The 24,309-nt window shown below is 41.4% G+C and overlaps 1 protein-coding gene and 1 long non-coding RNA gene across 2 annotated transcripts in view; one reads left to right on the top strand and one right to left on the bottom strand.

Annotated features, from left to right (window-relative positions):
- Positions 1 to 21,362, bottom strand: part of 5-HT2B (5-hydroxytryptamine receptor 2B) — a 121,215-nt gene extending 99,853 nt beyond the window's left edge. The window contains exons 1-2 of the mRNA XM_033337220.2: positions 20,874 to 21,362; positions 13,408 to 14,056 (exon numbers count right to left, since the gene is read on the bottom strand). Of these exons, the coding sequence (XP_033193111.1) occupies positions 13,408 to 13,810 (403 nt within the window). The 5' untranslated portion in view covers positions 13,811 to 14,056; positions 20,874 to 21,362. The remainder of the gene's footprint in view (positions 1 to 13,407; positions 14,057 to 20,873) is intronic.
- LOC117158388 (uncharacterized) lies at positions 11,781 to 12,245 on the top strand. The gene is made up of 2 exons (XR_004464406.2): positions 11,781 to 11,971; positions 12,042 to 12,245. It is a non-coding gene; the product is annotated as an uncharacterized LOC117158388 (long non-coding RNA).
- Positions 21,363 to 24,309: the final 2,947 nt, after the last annotated feature.

Consider the following 24,309-nt stretch of genomic DNA (forward strand, 5'->3'; position numbering starts at 1 on the left):
GTTTTCACGTTAATGTTAATTTAATTATTCGGTCGGCTAGTTTCGTTTCTATCTCTCTTCGTTTCCCTTTCGTATCAACCTGATTCTCTCGTGAGTATCTGCAAGCCTGTAAAAACTGTAGCAAACTCACGAAGCAAAATATCATCTACAAAATGTTGATCTTAAAGTTGATAACTGATACTTGTCAAAGTAAAAGTAGTCGTTCAGATTATTCGATGCTTCGTGAATTTGAACGAACTATTCCTGCGAATAAAATTGAAATAATTCCACGCTGCTGAAACGAGAACAACGAGACGAGAGTAGAAACGATTCGTCGTTTGAAATTGTTCCTTTTAATCTTCGCTGGAGATAAAATTTCATCGAGCCAGGTACACGCGCGTAAACTTAATAGCAACGAATAACCCGCTATTAGCAATTTTGTTTTTTCAACTACCCTAATTTCCATATATATTCATATGTAGAATAAAAACTTCCTTCTGCTAACATGAAAAATTAATTGTCCTAATAAAAACGAAATTTCCCATCCGCCCCAAGGGCGAACGTAGCGAATTATTTAATCGTTAACCTCCCCAGCCTCTGGTACTTCGTGCACCGCAAAATTGACCGCAATTATCAACGTCCACGAAACGTCTACTGTTAAGCTGTCCTATATACAGGAGATATGGTTGATATACAGGCATCCGCCAACCTGGAATGCAGCGTGGAGCCAATAGATTGTCCACAAGAACGGCCCAGTAATTAACGGCCGATTATCGTCGCTTAAGGATACCTTGTCATGGAATTAATTAAACGTTGCGGAAGTATTGAACGCGTAAATGAACGCCACGCCTGTAGACTCTAGATCGGCCCGTTTCCGATGACCAGGCTGCGGTTCTTTATGCAAATTCATATTTCTATGAACGAAATTTGAAATTGGAATTTACATTGAAATCACCTGTTAAATGTACGTTTTGTTTATTACGCGCAGTCGATGTATCGCGTTGTTTGGAAAGTGTCTTTCTTTCGCAAACGTGTTTTTCGCAACGGTGCATCTTCTGTGAAATGTCGCGGTGTTTATCTCAAGAAAACAAAACGGATCGTACGTAGTTCGACAAAAAAAAATATAAAAGAAACAACGTTGTGCGTCTATTATTTCCTCATAAAGCGAAAGAAACTTTTAAGACAACCTGATATTTTTAGACTTTCGGATTTTCGGATAAACGAACGAAATGTGTCTATTAACAAGAGTCGTTCAGATTTCAATATTTTTCTATCTTACGAAACTCTGAGAAAAAATACAATCGAGGGATATTTTGCTCTAGAATATTATTTCTAAGGTTTATCTCGAAGTTTTCTTTTCGCGAAACAACCGTCGAATTTTCCGATATCCACTGCTTCGCGTATTTTTTTTTAATATTTGAAGATTAACTACAGATTGGTCCGTAATTGTGGTGCAGGACGATTGTGCCACCAGTTAGAAGCCATCCTGTATGTAAAGAAGCGTCGTAAAGGAATGAGCAGAAAGCGAAATTTAGGCTAAGCGCGCTAAGCGATGACAGGCAAAGACGAAGCTACTTTATCGCACAAGACAAACTTTAAGCGAAAGTTTGGTAATCTGGTCGGGGAATCAATAAGCTACGTTATCTTTCACGTTCTTTGGAAATAATCCGTCGAATTGCCAATTATCTTTCTAATTAAATCTCGCAATTAGACAGCGCTAGCGGCTGGATTCGAGCGAGTTCGTCCGGAAAAACGAACGACGATCGGCCACGCGATTCTAGACACGCAATCTGATCTCGCTTCTCGACTCGTTAATCGGTTTCGCAGGTTGGAATTGTTGCGTTAAACCTGCAATTTGCAGAAGCTTCCGGTGCCAAACGTTAATGATCGCGCTAATTACACATGCAGATTGTAATCCTTGGCAACGCAGAGGTTCGAAGTTTCCGCACCAATGACATCGTTACATCGTTTACTCGTTGCGACGTAAAGTACAAGAATCGATTAAGACTTGTGTGAAGAGAAATTATACTTGGAAGAAGCTTCGAGGAGATAAGAGAAATATTTCTTATCGCCAGATTGCTGATTCTTACGCAAATTCATATTTTTGACAGTACAACAGAAAAGGTAAAAACCGTACGTTCTGTGTATTTTTGCAATTTAAAATTTCGCCTGAACGCATAAAAATCTCTAATGTATCAAACTTTCGCGCTGTACAGCACGATGCTCTTCGCTAATGATCTGTACATCATCACCCGGTAATCTACTTATCGTATTCGAGTTAAAATCGAATTGCGCGATGAACATTCCTTACTGGATCGTTCTGTTTAAATTACCACGAATCAATATGCTTTTAGCGATTGCTATTAATCTCAGGATTTTAAATTAAAATAGCAATGAAATATTTACAATGCTCGTTCTCGTTGAAGCGATACCATCACGACGGATAATTTAATCCTATTTTGTTATTACGTGTGTTCTGAAAACGATACTCGAGCTTGTGCCGTGATAACCAAAGAACGTATCTGATGAAAGTCATCCGCCGACTCATCGGAAGTAATAGCTTTTTAGAGAGCAATATGAAAGTGGTAGGAAACAGGTGAAACAATAAGCTCGTAACTGGCTGAAAACGAGATATACGAGTTGCTGCGAGCAGACAGAGAAAAATATTATTTCATTTACTACGTGCAGAGCTGGATTCAATTTCCAGGCAACTTGTCCCTTGGTCGGTTCGCGTCGTTGCGTCGTCATCAATTACAGCATAAATTAGCAAAACAACAGGTCGACGAGACAGCCGTGCTAATATCAAAATCGCCGCTAATATATTCGGTACATTGTACGTGGCTGGCATGTCGTTGTTCGATTTACAATTAACCGTGCACCCTCGTGTTTCCTGTCGTCCGCGACGGACACGATAGTTTGGCCAGGATACACAGAATGTTCGCGCGAGATACCGAGACCCGACACTTTCGCTCGACATCCTGTCAGCTTTCAAATTGAAATTCGTCGGGAATGCCAACAATTTCTACGCCCGAAATCTAATTTTTATCGCGTGAAAAGAATCTGTCCAACTTCCCTCGCTAGGCTATTTTTCGTGGTTTTATCGTGCCAAGCGAACGTGACTTTTATCGTTGAAACGTAACTGTCGAGACAAAGTGGAGGAAAAGTCGAACGTATCGCGAACAATTGTCTAGAAAATAATTGCCTTAAACAATTGGCAGGTAACGATAGAACTACCGACAGTTAACACAAAGCTACTTCTACCGAGTCAAAATCACTGGCCTTTAAAAAATACACAATGATAGAATATTTGTTTATTTATCGATTTACTATCTTCTTACGAAAGGAATCACACGTTACGTAGCACATTTTTGGTATTTTTAATGCATCTGGTATCACGATCCTTAAATAAGGGTTGTGACGCGTTTTTAAAATATATCGCAAAGATTTTCACGCAATTATAGGAAATCCGATGTTGAGAAAATGCATAGAATGCGGAGAATGTGCAGAAAGGTATAGACATAGGAAAGCACAGTACTTCGTTTAGTATTTAATAGATAAAATAATTCTCTATCGAGACAGCACTTTTTAAACGATATCGTAGAAAAAATATTTCTGACGCGCAGTGATCGCACGTGTCGAACGAATTAAGGAAAAAGATCGATCGCGAATTTGAAAGAAGAAACGAGGAGAAATATTTCGCAGCCAATTTCTACCGATTATCTTCGCGTAGACCTGGCAGTTTCTCGCGAGCGGTTAATTTCCATGCTGCGATAAACAATTACCGAACTGCCAAGCTTTGCACGTACGGCCATCATTATTTATTAGCCGCGCAATCAGTTGCATTTCATTAATTTGATACATGGCATAATCGTCCAACACGGTTACAAGCATAAGTCGGATTTACGAGCCGATTCAATTTGTTTAGAGCTTCCGTATTATATTACGAATTGCGTGTTCCACATGCTCGCATAACGCAACAGAGATTAATTTGCCGTAGGCTAACCTACGTTATTACAATGGACGCATCAAATTTAACGCTCTGGGAATAGATAATCGAACGAATATTTCTCATCGTACTCGTTACAGGCGCTGCTGTATCCCTAGCACTCGCATTTCTAACCTAACTCATTCTCGTTTCCAAAGTTGTCGCGACGCAACAGCTGGTCGAAACGCGCGACTAGTCGTCGTGGCTTCTTTCGCAACGTCTCCGTCTCGTGAAAGCTGAGACGCGATACGTGAAAACACGACGATTGTAGATGCTCCGGCCGAAGCTGTTGTTTTTCTTCTCGTTCAATGTTTCAGAGCCGCCGCAGCCGAAGCAAAGCACGTGCGAAGCGAACAGAACAGCCGTCGGAATGCGGACAAAGACAGATTTCTCGTCTCGACTTGGCGCACCGCGAATTCTCTGCGAAATATTTTATTGTCATCGTTGCATGATTCAACGTGACCGCGACTTTGCGTTCCAGTCTGGCGGCTCTGTCGTTCGATCGACGCAAGGTTCCGCGCTCCATCCAATTCAACCGACGAGATTGAACGAGCGAGGCAGAGTGGCAGAGGGGGTTCTATTGCTCTCTGATTGGATCTTTCTTTGAATTTGTAATCTCTTGGCCTGAAATGACGAGTCTGACTCGTCATGGTAATTTGATCTCTCGGCCTGATACGAAGAGTCGAACTTGTCGTGGTAATACAATCGAGTCAATAACTCAGTTACACCGGCCGCGTAAACAGAATGCAAGCGAATAGAAAAGATATTTTCATTATGAACGCGAACTTACGTTCGATCGTCGTTTCTCGACCACCTGCGAATGCTTATCGTAACGAGGAACCAATTTACGTAAAAAGCAATTTATCGATACTTGGAAATTGTGTATAGGAAATAATATCAGGAAGATGTCCGCCCGTAGACGCTGTGCGAACTCAAACGTAGATCGCATTTTTCATTACATTTTCACACGTTTCGCAAGGTATGTGTTTCGACCACTCGCGGAGAGACGCGATCGCGAGGAAGCACGCCAACGGGAGTCGTAAATTCCCGTTACGATTAGATAATCGACGTCACGAAATGATCGATCCCCTATTTCGATTAGGATAATAGAGGTGGTTAATTGAATATGACACTGAGATAACAAGTTATAAATCGCAGTTTATTCCAACAACTTTGTAAAGAAGATAGTTACGCTGGTGCGTATGTGTAAGATAAGTGAGTGACTGATCTTCGGGTGTAAACCCGGTCGAAGGATGTTGAATGTTTGAAAGATGGAAAATCAGCGAGGTTCGGTGACGATGCTGTGGCGGAGGAAAGCTAAGGATGTGTCTAGCGCACGGGACCATCGGATTTGTTGGTGACGATTTTGGCTAAGACAGTGAGGGAAATAGGCTTTGTTGTTAATTGGTTATTTGCTATGGTGGTGGGTGAGGAAGGATGCTAACCGCTCTCGAGATAAAGTCGCTAGTGGGAGGCCTCATACGTGAGAAAAGGCGACTTTCCCGTGTCAACCCGTGGTGGACAATAAACTTTAGGAAACAATGCAGCGAAAGAATATCTGTTCGGTCTGAAGGACTTGCCCGCGGTATGTGGCCTGGTTTAGGTAGAGTGTTGCCCGACGCAACAGTATGTTCGCCATCGCTTCTTTATTGAATTATTTGTGACGTAATATTCAGTTAATGTAACAAATGCCTGCTTCAGCTCTATGTTTCCTTGCTTTATATCCGTTGAGAATTGTGGATCTTAGTCGCTGAAATGAAAGCAAAGGAACATTAAGGTTACACTTAGGATTCATATCAAAATAGTTTTAGATTTATTTGATAAAAGATATTCCAGGATCTTCGACGATGTACATTTGCACGCGTCTCAGCACTCTCTTCGTCTCGCCATCTTTCATATCACACTGCCAATGGAACTGTCACATTCATCTGTTTTTCGAGGCGCCGTGCACACACGTACTTCCACACACTCATATTCACATACGTGTGTCACTACTACGCGGCCAATCTAGTCTAGCACACAAAATTAGACATGTTTCAATAATATCCATAAAAATATGGGTTTGTATAAAAATCCGCAGTACACGAAGTATAAAATGACGAATTAACTTTAACTTGGAACGTCCGCTTTCTTCTTCTCTCTGCCTTTCGCCACAATTTTACGAGCTCCGTCTCTATCTATAGTTTCCTCCCGACGACGATAAGAGAATCGTTGTCGAAATATAGAAGAGCGAAAAATGCTCAGAACGCGCAACGATGCTCCAAGACATTATTCCTTGACAATATTTTAAAACGCTGTAACACGGCGTGTCGCGCTGCTAAATCTATTGAACCGTTAGTCGACGTATAAAATGCGACAGCGTCGAAACAAACGCCACGTTAAAAATTAATGGAATCGGACAGTCTGCGACGTATTCCGTGGCACGGCTGATTTTCTGGCAAAACGGACGAGGAAGAACGAAAGAAATTCTTCTGATAAAATATTTCGCGCCAAGTGCGTTTCCAACATTCATATAGTTAACGAGAAAGTCACGATCGAAATTATACGGGAAGATGAAAATCACGATTATTATAGTCATTTAGAAGTACAGTTTCATTTTTTTAAACAGAAATTCGTGACGTGAATTTTTCCTCGTTTCTATTATTCGATTCTAAAGTTCATCGTGTGGGCGAATTTCATACAAATTTACGAAGAATTCAATTTTCTACTTTTCAATTATTGGGTTGGCGACTAAGCGATTGCGGGTTTTGTCATTAGGTGGTATTGACAAAATCCGCGATCATTTTGTTGCAATACAACGATATTAATCGCATACAGATGAGATGATTGATCGAACGGATTCTTCCCTTCGTTGCCCAGCGATATCCCCACTAGCGTGTGTTCGTGAGATGTACCGCGGCGGTTAGCGCGTGCATGCTCTTTCGAGAATTCGGCGGAAGAAGCGTAAAGATATGGATGGAACATTGGGCACGTCGGTGTGACGCCTTGGCGGCATAGCGCTTTGTATCGAGAAGCTACTAGAAGGTTCCGTGGCACATGTGACGCCACACAGTCATCTATCATACTCAGATCACACTCTTTACTGCATAGAGAGTGGGGTTCAAAACCTTTTCAAGGGCCATGGGTCACTAAGTCAGTCAGTCTGAGAATAACTAGCCAACTGTCTACATTCCACAACGCTCACTTATATTTCCTGTAATAATTGTTTAATAAATATCACATGATATTATTTCAACACAAACATCGTGTCTTCCACAGATTATTAATCTTAATTCCGAGATTAAACTCTAACACACTTAGTTGCCAATAGTTACAAATTAACTGGAGATCGCTGCGAATTCTCGTGTAATTAATAGATTGAAAAACCAGCTCGCATAATTACGTAATACGAGCAGTACCAATGTGCAAGCGGTATTATGCGACTGCAAGAGGTTTGGTAATGTTCGACGAGAAGAAACGAGAAGGCAGGAGAATGGCGTGTCTGACTACGTACGCGCCAGTTCCACTTACTGTCGTTCCACTTACAGACGTTTCGCTAGCTGTTGCAAGTAGCTTCGGTCCGAACTCTGATCGATGAAACTCGCGGAATCTTTGCTCTTTCCCTAATTATTTTCAAGCGTCAATTTCGCCAAGATTCCACAATTCCATTGTCGGTGTTTCGAAATGATCTATATACTATATACACAGTGTGCTGCAAATTCTCGACTAAGGAGCAACCGGTCATCAGGTCAAACCGATCGGTCGATATCGCGTACCTCGAATGAATTAACGTTCAAGGTGGAGGAGGTTTAATAGATCGAGTGTTATAGTAATCTGGCACTGTATTTGCACTTGTTGTATAAAAGTAAAGTGTCATGTTACGAACAAGGCGGTGGTAAGATCTTGTTGAGAGTGAGAAGAATTTCACCCGCACGGTACGACGTCTGATAATGAACTGTCCTCCTACGTTGCTGACTCTCCCTACCAGCCGTTAGGTTTCGTCTATCCGTCGTGCCTTTCCGGCTGGTCTTTTCCCGGAGTTTTTTACCTGACCTCTGAGTCATTAGGTTTACAGCTCGGTGAGCGTAATTCGGAATTTCCTAAAGAAGGGAATAGGCCTGTCCGTGCCATAAACGGACGGCCACTCAAAATTCCGAACACAGTGAGAGTGACATCTGAATAAACGCTGAGAAAGAAAATTTACGTAATAGCTGTAGTAACTTATGGATCTTAGAGTAAGGACAAGTAATGATGTTTTATTTAGAGTTTAGTGTAGTTTAATAAGCGCTACTCAATAACAAAAGGACCGATTACAATGTCGTCGTACGTCTTATTATCATACTATCCCGCTCCTCCACTTACACTCTCTGACTTCTCGATTCACACTCCGTGACCTCTCAACTCACACTGCGCTTCTCAACTAACATTCTGGCCGTTCTAGCATCCCTTTGTCCTTTCCTAGGCCCAGCACACACGTGTTCCGCAGGCCAGGGTCACGTAGGCCTTTTCTACGAAACTATGCACTTGAAAAGACCGATGACACATTGATAGACCCAACGGCGCCTCGACTCTCGCGACATTGTTCATGGTTACCTCGATGTTTCTTAGGCCCTTTTCCCCGATACTACATAGCCATTACGCGTATGTTGAATAAATTAAAAATCGATCGAAAGGGTATCAAGCGCAAATTAATAGTAAACACATAGATAAGAGAATATTACTCGAACCATATTTCTGAATCTGACCGTGACTCTATAGGAAAGAAAGAAAGAAGAAAACCCCTTTCTTCGTTGCGACGTTGAAACGATAAAACGATGGAAATATTCAGAACCAGCTAATAATTGTTATCGCGATTTAAACGAATAACGCGTATCGCCCAACCGTTAACTGGTCCGATTTAACCTACCATTTCTTGTAACAACGATCCGTCTGACGACGATCGATCGTCAGACGTTTGTATCCGAAACCGTGCAGAAACTGAGAACGAGATACGTATGCGGGGCATTGTTAAAACATTCAGTCGAAACAAGCTGGCAAGTGAGTGAAAAATGGCGACTCGGGGGATCGAGGGTGCTACAAATTGGCCACTTACGTTTCCGACAATTCCGCTGGCATTACTCTCCCCGAACGTGTACGGCAATTTCGGCCAAGCTGGACGGATGTGCACGTTCGTCTCACGTTCCTTGCTGTTTTCCACACCGAAAACGCGATCCCCATCGCAACCACCGTTTTCTTATCCGACTTTAATCGACCTGGCCCCCGCGATCCGAGCTTCTCCAATCGTTGGACAATTAATGGCTCCCAGTCGAGTCGTTCGTGGTTGCAATTTGCGAGGCAGAACGACGAAATCGAAACCGTGCATTTAGAAATTGATCGTAACAGCTTGCAGCGATTGTAGTTACCGCTCGGTCCGTTCGGACGCAAGCCACTTTGATTACTTCGCGTTTGTTGGGACAGTTGCGATGTTTATCTTCGCGGAGTCTCCAAGTCGCACGATTATGGCTGACGGTACGTGAACTTAGTGAAAAATCGTACGTAGCAGGTTGTTTCTTTGTTCCTTAAGAGCTTCCTTCGTTTTACAAGGAAGTAATAGACGCACGATAGTTTTTGTTTTATATTATTTTATTGGATTGTTTATTTTATTGAATAACGTCCTGTCGATCATGTACTTCAGCTGTGTCCGGAACTAGCCACGTTCAAGTATGCTCGATGAATTTTCAAACTCGATTGCCTCGAAAAGGAAGCATCGTACGAACAAAATTTTATTAATTTGTATTTTCTTATGTTTTCGCAAAGAATCCTTACGCCCTGTACAAGCTCGCGTTAGGTTGTTCGGAAAGTTTCTTTCGTATTATGAGGAAATAATAGACGCACTACGTTCTTTGTTTTATATTATTTCGTCGAATTACGTACGATCCATCTTTGTCTGTTGAGATAAACACCGCGACATTTCACACACTTGGTTTCACGTTTGTACGAAGGTGCACTGTTGTAGAAAACACGTTTGCGAAAGAAAGACACTTGCCGGACAACCTAATACGCGTTATTCAGCTGCACCCTGTACAACGCGAATGTTAGGAACGTCGACGAGTGTCGGGGAAATTTTTCAGATTTTTTTAATCACCTAACATGGTACAAAAACTAGACAAAAATGGCTCGGTTCGCAGACTACAAAAAGATACGTTTACCTGCGGAGAGTTGAGGCTATAAGTTCGTCCCAGTTGCGTGATACACCCTGTTTAGAAGCAACTTTTCTCTTCGAGGAAGGTCGAAAGAATAAATTCCAGCGTGCTTGGTCCCCAGATGCAAACTCTGAACATCAGTTTCCAAGCAATTCGCGGATTGTTAGCTCACAGGTGATCGCTTTTCTCGCGCGATAGGTGGAAAACCCGAAGGCCGTTTTTCATTCAGCGGCCTTTCTTATGCATAATGGATCAACTCTCAGGAAGGATCGCGAGAAAAGTATAATTGTCGGCGAGATTGCTCGCGAGGAAAATGGGGTCTAATACCGTTTAAAATTATCTATTCTCGAAAGTAGAAACCAGGAGATTCGTCGCCAGCTGCAAATCGTGCATTGGCAGATAATTGGTGAAACGTGCGAGTAATTGTTCCGCTTTCTTTGCTTGTGGAAGTTCCCGTTGCAGAGTCGCATACGTGTACGTCGCGTTGGAAGGTTAGAAAAATTGTCAAAATTATCTGAAAGACAAATTTAGTATTATTTAATTTAATTTAATATTTAATATTAATTGCAAGTTTTGCTCGACTTTAGCACGTGTCTTGAACACGTGTCCTACATTCAAATGTTACTATTCTTTGTTATTATTACTCATAGCATAAAAGATATGCATGAGATTTTGCTAAGGAATAATCAAAAGAACCTGTTTTACGTATACAACATCTATGTATACGGTTATGTATGTGTACATTTTGAGCAAAATTTTGCTAATGATAGAAGAATATTTCTTGGATGATAGGATTGGGACAAAATTTGCTTGTGTAGAATTTATATTTTCATTAGGTTATTACAGTATACTAATTACTTTGTAAATTGTTAAACATTCATGCAATGTTCTCTGTCAAATATTTTTTTATTTTAGCATATGTATACATATATATTTTATATTTTTATTATAATGCATGACGCAAAACATAAATTCTACGCTACACGAATTCCGTATCGTACAAGATTTATGATTCATAGATAATACGAAAACATGTTATTTATTGCAAAAGATAGTACGAATGCTATTGTAATTCTTCATAGCATTATGCAAAATATATCGCGTACAAAATGCAAACAAATTCATATTTATATATTCACCAATATATTATTAAAAATTTATGAATTTCTTGTTAAATGTGCATTTACCAATCTATATTTATCGACAGCAATATTTCACAGCGAAATACAGATATTTTAAACCATAGTTTTATGTTGGAATTAATTTTAAACTTAGCAAATATCATCGATCTTGGTTGTTTAATCGGATTTAACATTATCGTTGTATTTCAAATTTAATGATAAACCTAGTGCGAAATACGTAGAAATCGTTACTTCGTCTAAAATAGCACTACTTTTTAAAGTTCTAAAACTAATTAACAGTCTGTTATATTCTGCGAAAATTAGACTCGTTCGTCGTATTTGAGATCATTATTTAAGCATAATCGACGCTATCTTTAATATTTCAATTTCATTAATGAAAATTAACATTCATTGACGTCAACGTGTATCATTTAATTCCAATATTTATGTACGCGTCATCCTGAAACGTGACGTGGATAGAGCAAGAGATAGTAGCGAAGCTAGCGCATAGCCAAGAAATCAGTGACAAGTGAAAATTGGTCGGCATTTCCGCGTTCCAAGTTCCGCCCACATTGTCCTGTCTAACAACAGATTCGCCGTGTAAAACTTTGTCAAAGATCTGGACCTAACAGTTGCCCGGCTGTCAAAGCCATTGATTACGTGCAGCATACTGTGAGTTTATACGTCGATATCTATCGAGGACGAACGAGTAGGAAGACGCGCAAGTACGTGCTGTATGTACGAGAGTTAAAAGTTGGTTTATATAATTATAGCTTCTAAATGTAACGATAACAGGATGAAACGAAAGCGGAAAATAAAGGGGAAGCAAGGAAATCAGAGGAGAAATGCTCTACAAACAATTTTACGTGGAATGTTACTTCTATTCGACGCTATAAATCAGAGGGATCCAATTATTCCGCATAAAACTCGTTCAACATCGTTAACCACGTCTCTGCATCCTCCTGCGCATTCTTCCGTTAATTAAAATTATTTTCGACAGCCTGACATTTTTCAATTATCCTACACCTCCACTTTCAATTTATCTGGAAAAAAAAATACAGAACGAAAAGGGAAGGAAGAAAAGAACAAAGGGAAAGAAACAAAAGAACAAGCTTCCAGCCGAGCTGTCTATAAAAATGAACTTTAAATCGTTACTCGTCGGTGTCTTTCTCTCTGTTTCAATTTACCCAGATTCGCCAAGTGTAAAGATGAGAGACGAAACGATTCGATCGCGTCAGAGGCGCCTATGCACGTGCACAGATACCGGCATTAATATTCGGACACGGGGCCATCTCCGTAGAGTGATATTTTTAAGATTTCGATATCTCGTCGAATGTTCTCAGAACGCAAGAAAAATGGCTGCAATGCAGCAGAAACGTGAGTGGAATATTTCAGGAATTTGCGAGTTACACTCGGCGTTCGATTAAATTTCACTTAATTACGATATTATGCAGATCGTGAAAGTTCCTGGAATCGAACGTTTCCAGCAGCTAATCCAAACAAAGTGTTCGTACATTAGATATTCTAATTCTAAATTATTCGGATGACCTAGATGGGAACAGGCTGGCAACAAATCATCGTTATTTTTTTCAATTAGAAGAGGTTTCAATTTAGAACGGTGCGCGAAAAATTTCAAGCTTTTAGAAAGCTTTCGAGTAATCTAGAAAATATATTCATCTAAATCTACTTTTAGATCGTTGATAAGACCGCACCATTGAAACTCGAACAAACGGAGTCCGATATTTTCGAGGTACACGATCTTCAATGAAATCTTATACGTGTTTTTTGAAATACACTAGTCGATGCCATACGTCATTCGCTATACTAAGTTATTAAACTATCTTCTTAACAAAGAGGCAATAGTTTACACAAGCTTTAACTACCATATTATCAAGTAGAACTCAATTTTGCACATCGGTCGTTCCAACTTCTGTTTCAACGAAGCCAGTTCTTTTCTTTTTTTTTTTTTTTCTTTTTCTATCAAACTGTACGTTTCACTTTGAAAGTTCGCTGAAATTTTCGAGAATCACGCGAAGATTAAACGATATACCCGAACCTAATTAATTAATACGCGAACTAACTACACCGATAGATAAGACAATAGTGTGCCCGGCTACTTCTCGCAACCACGCGCTAGTTTCTCATGCAACCGAACGCTTACCTCTGACCAACGTAAGAATCCCGAGAGGCATCACGAGCACAGCGACCAACAGATCCGTGATCGCCAGGCTCATCAGGAAGTAATTGGTGACGTTTTGAAGCCGCCTTTCCCTGGCGATAGCCAGGCAGACCAAAATATTGCCAGCAGCGGTGCCCAGGACCAAGACCAGGGCTAACATAGCCCACCAATTATTCAGACCGTCGACGTCGACGTCCAGACCTGTTCCGTTCACCGGTTCACCGTCCACATCGGTGTCGTTGAGTACTCCAGGCACGGCGAATCGGGAACCTTCGCAGAGCACGCCGCTGTCGTTGGCGAACAGCAGAAGATCCTCGTAGCAGGTATCGACCACGGCCTCGTAAGGATCCGCGCGACCGATCGTTGGCGTCGACGAGCCGATCATCGCTGAAAACGGCTGATCTAGGAATTTCTTGCCTCTACTTGCTGCACGACACCGCTGGCATCTGCGACCGCGTCTTCCTGCTTCTCCGTCTTCTTTGGCTAATCCATCGGATCGTGCACGTGCTGATTTCTCTAGAGGGATGTTTGTTTTCTTTCGTTAGTCTTCGCGAATTTTCAACGTCGTCTCTATCTCTAGTTTTTGAATAAATCTATGAAAATCGATGCGTTCTTCTTGGATCACCATTTTCTGCGGATGGTGACTACTCGGGTTTCAAGTTGATCGTGATATCGATTCGGTCGTAACAGGTAGAACCTCGATGCACGTTTATTTATGAATTACTATTAGCCGATCGTCGCGCGTTTTATGGGAGATTTGACGGTGCAGAAATGTACGCGCGTAGCATGGACAGATAGAAGAGATATTGGAACGTAGACGCCATTTCGTCGTTTTATTTTCGAAACAAACGAACAGTTATTCCGAAGCGAGGATTTTAGTTAGATTTTCTAACAACGAGCGAAAGGTTCCATCGATGATTTCGTTAATTGCGTGCATTTTCGACCTGGTTTTATCCTGGCATTATCGAGGTTCTAGCGTAAATGGAGAGGAAGGAGAGATTTCAAGCAAAGTACAACATTTCAATTACTCGGACTGTTTAACTTAATGTTAATAATCGACCGTTCTTTTGATAATTGCGTAAGGTATTAAATCTGCGAGGAAATTTCATTGCTTTTCACGCTGTTGTGCTTATGTTTCTATATATTCGTTGTCTATACTAATTCGTAATATAGTGAGCGTTATTGTGCTCGTACGTCTATGCTCTCTATGTATAATAATTTAAATACCAATATGAATCTATACGAATTTAAATGAATCATCTTCTATGTAATTTATCGATCTTTTTCCATATAAATTCGTCGTTTTTATTCTTCGTTGAGATTACGTCGTCTTCGACTTTGATATATTTTTCGTCTGCAGAGCGTAGCAGCGAATCGAAGTGGATTGTAATCAGAAGAGAAGGTTAACTGTCTTCGAGAAGAGAACAGAGGCGATAAATCATGGCGAAAGATACTAAGAGTATCGGAAATTACAATAAAATTAAGATTCTCATACAACGAGTTCCATGTAGCTGGTGTTTCTTTCTGCTGGTAACGTTTCCTTCTTTTTCTTTTTAATTGACAGTTTACATTTTCACGCGAAATGTGTCATCTATTTATTTCATCGTCGATACACAATTATCATCGATATGTATTTTACTTTTAGATTATAAATAGTTGATTGATATGTCACGTGAATTCCATGCAATTAATACTATGATATCATCGTTATACTGCGTAATATCACTAAGGTAAACTGACATATTTTGTTGTGTCGCTCTATTATCCGCGACTGTAACCATATTAAACAATTAATATTATCAAACAAAACAAAATCCCCCATTATCTCACATCTGCATCTCATATTGTTTTACTCTCAAGCGTTGACTCGCTATCGCACGATCGGATAAACATAAGGATACTTGTTATCGAAATTGATCATTTTCTAGCAACGTTAAAAAATATGTTCGCCAATTATTCCTGACACACGGTACAAATATTCACCTCTACCTACAAAATAGCGTTCGAATTTTCAAATTTCATCCATTTGTTACCAAGTTACGATTATGCGAAGTTAACGATTTCCGATTTTGCTCTCTTCGTACGTCGACTGCATTTTTCCAACTTTCCGATCGTGTTGCCGATAAAAAAAGATTGTATTTTCATAATTTCTTGGAACCTACGGAACAACCGTCCTACAAATATTTATGCAATCTGAGCCATGCAAAACCGTCTTCTACCATCCATCAAAATTTTGTCACCTATTTATGGGATACGTATATCATAATTATCAAACATACTTAGCCAAATAGTATTTCGACTCGATTTAAAATATGCCTAAAATGCGATAAAACGGTGGAACTCTTTTCAACGAGATAAACATTGCTCGCATAGATATCGCTGGCAGCTAAATTAAAGCAGCTTCGATGCTTAATTGCGGGTTAAATGTCGCGTTAACGCTAGTCCTCGACGAGTTAATTTGACGGGCGTCTAGTTGCAGCAACATTTCCGAATACGCGTAATCGAGCGTACAGTCGGATAAATTGGCGCAGAATCCTGTTGTCACGATACGACATCGTATCGTTTGCTTTTGCAGAAACTTCGCGTGGATCGAATACCGAGCCACCAATATAAATTCAAATAGGATAGCGGCAAGTCATCAGAGACAACAAGCTTGCCCGTAGTGGAACTACTCGCGAAAACGCGATTGATTCCCGTTTCCATTTTCCGATCGCGCGGCTCCGATCGTCGCCGGTGTGACAATGTCGCTCTGACCGACCAAACTTTCATCGTCCAGTCCTCCTTTTGCTTGTCTATCGATCCGTCAAACACATCCAACCGTTTGCCAGAGAACTCACTTTCCAACTCGTTGAAATATTTACGTCCAGTCGTTTCGTCCAGATCGCTCCATTTCTCGTACGATCTTCCTTAAAATTGTAGCCAACGAATTGTCTCTCGTAATTGAAATGCACGACGTTGAAACGAAATTTGTCGATACGCGGGGGTGTGGTGCTACGAAAGGCACAGGTTTCCATCGTCTTACAACGAGACGAATCGTTTTACCGAAATTCCAAACGTACCACGAACGAGAATTATTCCGTCGTTTCTGACAGCGCCACTGTGTCTAGTCGTTTCGCGTAAAATTTCGCCGAGGTCTCGCTCGCCACACAATAGCAACAACGGACTTGACGTGTTTCGGGTGTAAAAGGAAAATTTCCTTTGGTTTCGCCGCGGCGTTTTACGAAACAAAGTTACGTACGAAGCGCCATATCGCTACAAGTAGCTCGTATTCAAGCGAAACGAGAATATTCAACGAGTAGGTTACCGGGGCAAATTGATACAGGCCCAGGTTCATACGGATAGAAATTATCTCGATACACTGCGCGTACCATGTACTCGATTATGTCGAATTCCGCTTATCGAATACTTACTACCACACGGTGTGTACATTTCATTTTCATCCAGTTGTATACGCAATGTCGAAATAATTATTCTCTGGATCAACGTGCCCCGTGTATCAACTCGCCTAGGTCTCGCTAAACTTGATCGATCATTTTCCTTGTTCTCAGCTCGTTTCGCGATATAGAGCTCGTCTATAGTCTCGAACGAGGCTACTGAGAAACTATTTTATTACTTCAACGTCTCGTAGATTTCCGATACAAGTACTTGTAACATACCACTCGTGGATATTCCTGCGTCGAACTTGGTTTCTAGGACGCAAATTTCCTAGAAACGTTTACTTTGTAATCGAAGAATCTGCCAAAGCATTTAAAATAAATTACACTCTGTAACTGATGATTTATAGCGCAAGGAGTTCATTTTTGTCACAGGTTCTACCGCTTTGTAGTATATTACAATATAGAATTGTAGCAATTGGCGATAAATTGATTTCCATCAACTGACGTCCCATTGAAAATCACTCTAATCGCGAAAGACACGTTTTCGACTTGTTGGAAAATCTAAAATTCTGTTCCTATCGATGAGCTTGTAATACATTTTTATGGCAAGCCAATGAACACACTTTCTTCTTTTGCTTCTCAATGAACTTACGTTTTCATACGTACGATCGATGCTAAGAAACATCGTTCCTTTCGTAGCACCCGTCCCCTGTGAGGAAGATTTCAGTGAAAAACGACACCCAAAACGCGCCATTTTTCGCTTTAAATTTATTTCGAAAACTATGCAACCAGTAGGAAAGCTGGCCGTAGGACGCGATGGAACGTACGTTTCTAAGGAGAGCGTAGAAAGAACTGAAAAATCGCGTTTTGTTTCTCGTACGAGAAAGCGAAACGGTTTGGTAAAACACGCGACGGCGACAGTGTGACGTACGTATGCAGCGACGATGTACGATACTGTGCTGGAAACATAGCAATTTACAGATTCGTTTCGAGCGCGTAAAAATCTACGAGATTCGTCGATCAGAGATCGAAAGAAAGTTAAAATTCGAGATGATAGTGGCGTAAGCCAGTCCACTGTTAGTCTTCATGAAATAATGCTTCGCGTTTATCGCTATAAAATATCGAAATTTACTTCGATACCATGTGTATGTCGATTCTTATCAGAAATAAATTTCGAAACTGGCCAGTTTATTTTCCCTCTCTTTCTCTCTCTCTCTCTCTCTCCAGGTTTCTATACATCTTGATTCGTGCAATCAAAGATTCCTCGCTATTTCTAATTTCGGTTATATTCCTAGTTTCTCTCAATTAATTGTTTATACCTAATATTCTTCTAAACAATTTTTCCATTCTATCGAATCGTTCTTGGCGTTCGTGATGCATCTCTCATAATTATGGCTGTTATAAAGATCTGTACGAGTTATTAAAGCAGTGCACCTCCATCGATTTCCGTGTAATCGGCTTACGTGGAAGCGAATTGACGTCAATACTTGCGGAAAAACGAAATCGATATCGACCCGTTAAGAGAGCAAAACGTTGTCTGGACGGGGAAACTTTCGGCTCTATCGATGCACGCGCTGAGAACGTTCGTTGGCAGCGTGCTATCAACCCAACGTTTTCCGATTGCCGGCCGGAAAAGCCATAGATCCATCCGCAGAAAGGGTTATCCTTCATTGCCACGAGCAGACTCTCGGCTGCATCAGCCGACCTACGTGGTTATACAGGGCGGCCCGTTATTGATTGTACCAGAGGCCGAAGAACATGATTCTTCGCGAAAAAGGAAAACGAAATTGCTGGAGAATCTAAAACAAAATTCTTTTTCCACGTAGTCTCCGCTCTTCTGCTTCATCTGTCAAATGCATGGACGTTTGTTTCGGAATTAACGTGGTATCTGATCCGCTTACGTTCGAAAGGACGTCGAAAATCTGAAATGAAATTCGAAGACGTAAAACACCTTCTCCGACAGATCTTTCACTATTTTTTTCTAATTTTATCGAATATATCGGTGTTCTTTTATTTTTTCTTTTTTAACTCTAATCGAAGCGAAGAAAACGACAGGCATATCAACATCATCGAGATCTATCTATCGTAAAGGTGATTTAAACGGCCACTATGACTGATAGAAATATAATAATTCGAGCGTTCGATTTTCACGATCGAACGATTGATCGGAAAGCGTCGCAGTTCGTTTCCTAGCGTACGAAAAACACGAAACCCAACGTTGTAACGATGCTCGTTCTCTTCCGAAATGACGTGCATCGGTGGAATTTTCTCCGGGCGGTTTTGTGTTACGGATCAGAATAAACGAGTTCAATTTATTATCATCTCGGCAGAGAAACGAGGCACAGCTCGGTCGGATTAATTTATTAGCGGGCAATGTGGAGTTTGAATATTCACGAGTAGCAGGACGAAAAACTCTGGAGCCTTGTGGCTCGAGATAACCCGATATCTCGACCCGGTGCAATCGGTCGCCCGCAGGGCAATTCAAATTAAATCGTAACAGTTGTGCTGCTGGAAAGCCGACAAGGAAACCTTCGTTAACGCGAGCAAACGACGATTACAAGTGTTTGACGATTTATTAATAGACGAGTGGCAGCTGGATAGCTAGAGCTTTGTCACGAAAGTAGCATTTTCTGTGATACGCTGCTATAACGCAAGGAGGGAGAGGAGAAAGAGAGGCGTAGACAAATTTCTGAAGGGAAGGTACGAAAGATAACGAGAGATTTCTCATGGTTGGATTGAACATTAAGAACAAAATCGTTGAAGTGGTCACCGCTTCTAAGAAAACTCCACATCTGGTCTTTTTAGTTTTCTCGAGCACCGAAGCCATCGACAGCGTATAGACGAAAGACTGCGACGAAGGCAGACCATAAACAGTAGACAGGCGACGTTGACTTCGGGCTTTTCAGTTACTGGGTAACACAGCTAGCATGTGGATCTGGACCAGCTCAAATTGTATTCTTACTTATAATTACACTTCTATTTAAATATATTTTCTACCTTACAATTTATCCACGAGTTTCTCTGTTTAAACGTCAAATAACAAAAATCAATATTTTATTGATAGTAAAATTGAACACACGTTCGTGGTATGGCTGTATGTTTAAGGAGCGAAAGACGATCTTCTATAATAGGAAACTAAATTTTACTTTGATAGAACGATTCTTTCATTTCCAAGAGATTCGTCCAAGCTGTATTTGTGTAATATTTTCCAGAACACTTAATACGCGTATCCGTAAATTGAAACGAATGTATTTCACCATTTGGATATTTTAACGCATGCTTTAGAAAATTATTTGCACAGATATAGAATGCAGAGATATTCGATATTCTATGAAAGAATACAAATTTCTCAAGTAGAATCTTCTTCAGTGAGAAAGAAAAAATTGTATAATTATATCTCGAAACGTTATATTTCACTGAACAATGAAACTTTTTTCAAAGAAAAGTTCTCGCGTTACCAATCAAGCGATTAATAATCGAATCTTATCTGGAGTAGCGCGCGAAAGAGTAGATCTTTCTTATCAAGAAGGGTGGAACCTTGGCCTCTCCCGCTAGGGGATGCTGCCAACCCTTTCCTCTGCTCTTCTTCGTTCCTTTCCTAAATCAATTATCTAATTATTCTCCAAATAAAAAGCCCAATGGAACCTGCAATTCTCCAACGTTCCAACCTTAAATTCCCCAAAAGAACTAAATTTTCATTACAAACTTCCACCTCCGTAGAAACTCGCACACTCTCTGTCTCTCTCGTTGCTCTAAAAACCAGCCTAAATTTAATTTGCGATCAATTTCGATTCGCCTTGTACGATCTGCAACCAATTAACAGGATCCTTCGACACGCAAAAACGTGCAAATTTCCTTACCCCCTGCAAAAACCGCCCCAAATTTAATTTACGATCAACGATTTCGACTCAACTTCTTCTATCTCCTATCAATTACCAGGCAACCCCTAACGTAATATAACGAAAACGTTCGTATACCGCGTCGACATCGACGTACAAAAATCTGCAAACTCTCTCTCCTTCCTCTGACAACCATCTTAAATGTAATTTACGACCAACAATTTCGATTCACCTTCTTCGATCTGCGATCGATTAACAGGCAGCCATTAACGATAGCCACCGAAGCAATTTTTCTTCGATTTCACAGCACCGCGCACAAACACACGAACACACACACACACAGGCGCGCGCGCGACGATTTCTTCGTAACTTGGCAAATTTCAGTTTCCGAATTTCAGTTAAACACTTTCACGGCGCAATCGAGAACGTAACGCACAGACAGACAAACAGACAGACAGATAGATAGATAGACAGACACACGTGCACACAACACGCGAATTTCAACACGAATCTGAACGAATCACAGAAGGAACTTCGAACGACCACTCACTCGCCACAATTCCATCGAACGATCCTCGGCTTCGCGACGTGCCGCGCGCCAAACACGTGTCTCGCGATTGCTCCGGCCCGAACTTCCGGTTCACGGTGCTCCGCGTTCTCTGCGAAGCGTAAGGGCGGCCGCGGCTCGGGGCTGGTTCGCGCGGAATTTCGCGAGGGTTGGCGAGAGGAGCCGCGCGACGGCCGACGATCTACTGAGGCGACGTTATCGCGGATACTACTAGCCCACTGGCCCTCATTCCTCGCAGCGCCCCTTCTTTCCGGCAGCGTGCTTCACCCCCCGTGCTTCGTCCAACCCTGATCGCGGTCCTCTTGCTGGATATAACCGCTTTTCCAGCTGTACGCACGCGCCACGTCGCCACGGACGGCCCACCGTCGCGACGACACAGACCGCGGACACCTGTTCGTGCCGGTGTTTCAGAACTTTCGTTTATGTTCGGCTGATCTTGAGAATTTTATCGTCGCATCCTGCGTATTTTTCCTTCTCTAGAGTTTCTGTAGAATCGTACTTTTTCGCGCCACTTTTACCACACGTTGATTAATTCTTAACGATGGACAGTTCGTTTTCTGACTTCGTGTTTAGGACGATGGAATATTCGCTGAACCGTAGCAACGACAGAAACGCTACGTACAATACGATTTCAAATAGCGACGGGATCGAGTGTTTTTACGGTGCGGATGACATTTTGAAAATTTGTTGCACCACACGTCCACGTATTTATGAAATGTTTGTACGAGTGTTCGGATACTTCCACCGACAATGTATTATATTTAAAATTGTATTGGCGTTTGTATTAGGTTGTCCGGAAAGTGTCTTTCCTTTACAAACATGAAACTTAATCCGTTAAACGTTCTGATTTTTATCTTGATAGAACAAAATGGATCGTACGTAATTCGATAAAATAATACAAAACGGGAAATGTTATAAATCTTATGAAACGAAAGAAACTTTTCGGACGACCTAATACGTACGCTATGAAAGAATAAAGCGATTGGGATCTTTCACGAGCCGCGCCGAAACGTTTCAGTGCGTCTCTACATCTCGGGGAAAAAGCTGGCTGCTGAAACGAATACCCGCGAAATTCCGGTAGGAAATTTCTTTTAGACAGCTGAAACACTCGCACAGTGTTGTGTGCGATAGTGTCAATTGCGATGAACAAAATGGTAATATCGTTAGAGGCGGATGTATTTCTCGGTACACGCGAGACGTAACGAAAGTTGGAGCGATATTTCTAAAGAGATTCCAAAGAGATGGATAAGAAATCCAAATTCTAATACACTTACATTAGAAGAAATACAGCACTGGTTACATCAGGGACGTAAAAAGTTGACCATAGACGATGAAATTGATTTCTGTTGTGAAGATATAGTGAAAAATATCATCAATGCAAAGACAGTATTCGATCATTTGGATGTCGTTGAAGCGCGTCGAGCAAGGACACGTTGTGATCCTTATGAAGCAATTCGTGATGCATTTTTCTTAAATCGTGCTGCTGTTAAAACGGCGAATATACAGGGTGGTTGGTAACTGTTGGTACAAGCGGAAAGGGGCTGATTCTACGCGAAAAAAGAAGTCGAAAATATAGAATAAAAATTTTTCTTTAATTTTTTAAATTCTTCCATCGAGACAACGATCTACAGTGAGATCCGTTATAACGTACCGCACGCGTACCGAGCGAAAATTCAAAGTCGATTTTCTCGAAAACAAAGCCTCGAACGAAAAATTTTTATTCTAGATTTTCGACTTCTTTTTTCGCGTAGAATCACCCCCTTTCCGCTTGTACCACCAGTTACCAACCACCCTATAGATAGAGCATGTAACTTTATGTTTACTAAACCAGAAGGTTTGGGGGAGAATTAGCTGTTGTGCTTTGCAGATCTCTCATGCTGTCCTTCTTACGCGATAAATTTTCATCGACGATAATGACGCAAGAATTTGCCAGAAACAATTAGAAACTTCGATTACAACTGGCAAACATCCGTCCGCCTGCGGCGAAAGAAATTCATTTCCAGGTTCCGGAGAAACCGCATTAAAGCGAGCATTTTAATAATCAAACTGGCCGATCTCGTCGAACGAAACGTGATAAGCGAAGAGACGAGAACATCTCGGACGTTGCTCGAGCGAAGGAAAGTCCCGCGAGACTCCATCGGCGAGCTAATATCGTCCACGCGTGGGAACCACTCGTTCCGGCGGAAGTTTTCCGCTTTACGTTGTTCCGCTAAATTTCGCGCTCTATAAATTCGACGTTTAGTCGCGTTCGTTAACGAGAACCGTTCGACGTTGTCTTGGTAAACAAGAGGAACGCGATAAGAATCGCGTTAAAAATTGGAGAAAGATGCGAGCGGCGAGGAGGCGAGTGATCGCGGTTAATAAATGTTCACGCGAATAGATGGAGAAAAGCGAGGTAGAAGTTTCCCCTGCCAGCTAAATTTTCCAGCAACCGACATTATCCGACTCAAGCACCGCGCTTTACTACCACTTTTGTTGCCAACTATTCACCGACTAGAAACATTTTGCGCACGGTCGTTGCACAAATTTCGAAACTCTACCATCGCACGGATTGCTTTTCGGGGTTGGAAATCCACAGTTAACCTCGACACACGATTCTACGATAGTCCGCGTCGAAACAAACAACTTTCCTATGAAAAATCCTTCTTTGCTTTTGACAACGGTGGAAACGATAGCTCGTAATTTGACCTTAAGGGAATTCCCTCTATCTCGCTGCGATATCTCGAATTTCCCGGCTAACATACCGGGGAATAAAGTACACCCAGACGGACGAACGTAAAATCCCAAGGTTGATTCACATGATAGAAAAGAAGATTAACACTTTGACTGCCACGCCGAAATCACGCGTTTCGCCGAGGACGCCACGGGAGTATTTTTATTATTCAAAGCATACAATGACGAAATAATAATAAATTGACGACATGAGACAACGTTCTTCCCCAATGGACCATTGGTGGTCACGGGTGACCACCGTGGCACCTTGGTAACAGTCGATAGCGACATATTGTAACGAGGCTTCGTTTATTTCGACAAACCATTCGCCTTCGTTGTTTCTTTGTAAGCAAAACGTGCGGAATATATCGTTGAAACGTGTAGAAGA

Source organism: Bombus vancouverensis, chromosome 5 (genome assembly GCF_051014615.1).
Source record: "Bombus vancouverensis nearcticus chromosome 5, iyBomVanc1_principal, whole genome shotgun sequence".
Taxonomy (NCBI): domain Eukaryota; kingdom Metazoa; phylum Arthropoda; class Insecta; order Hymenoptera; family Apidae; genus Bombus; species Bombus vancouverensis.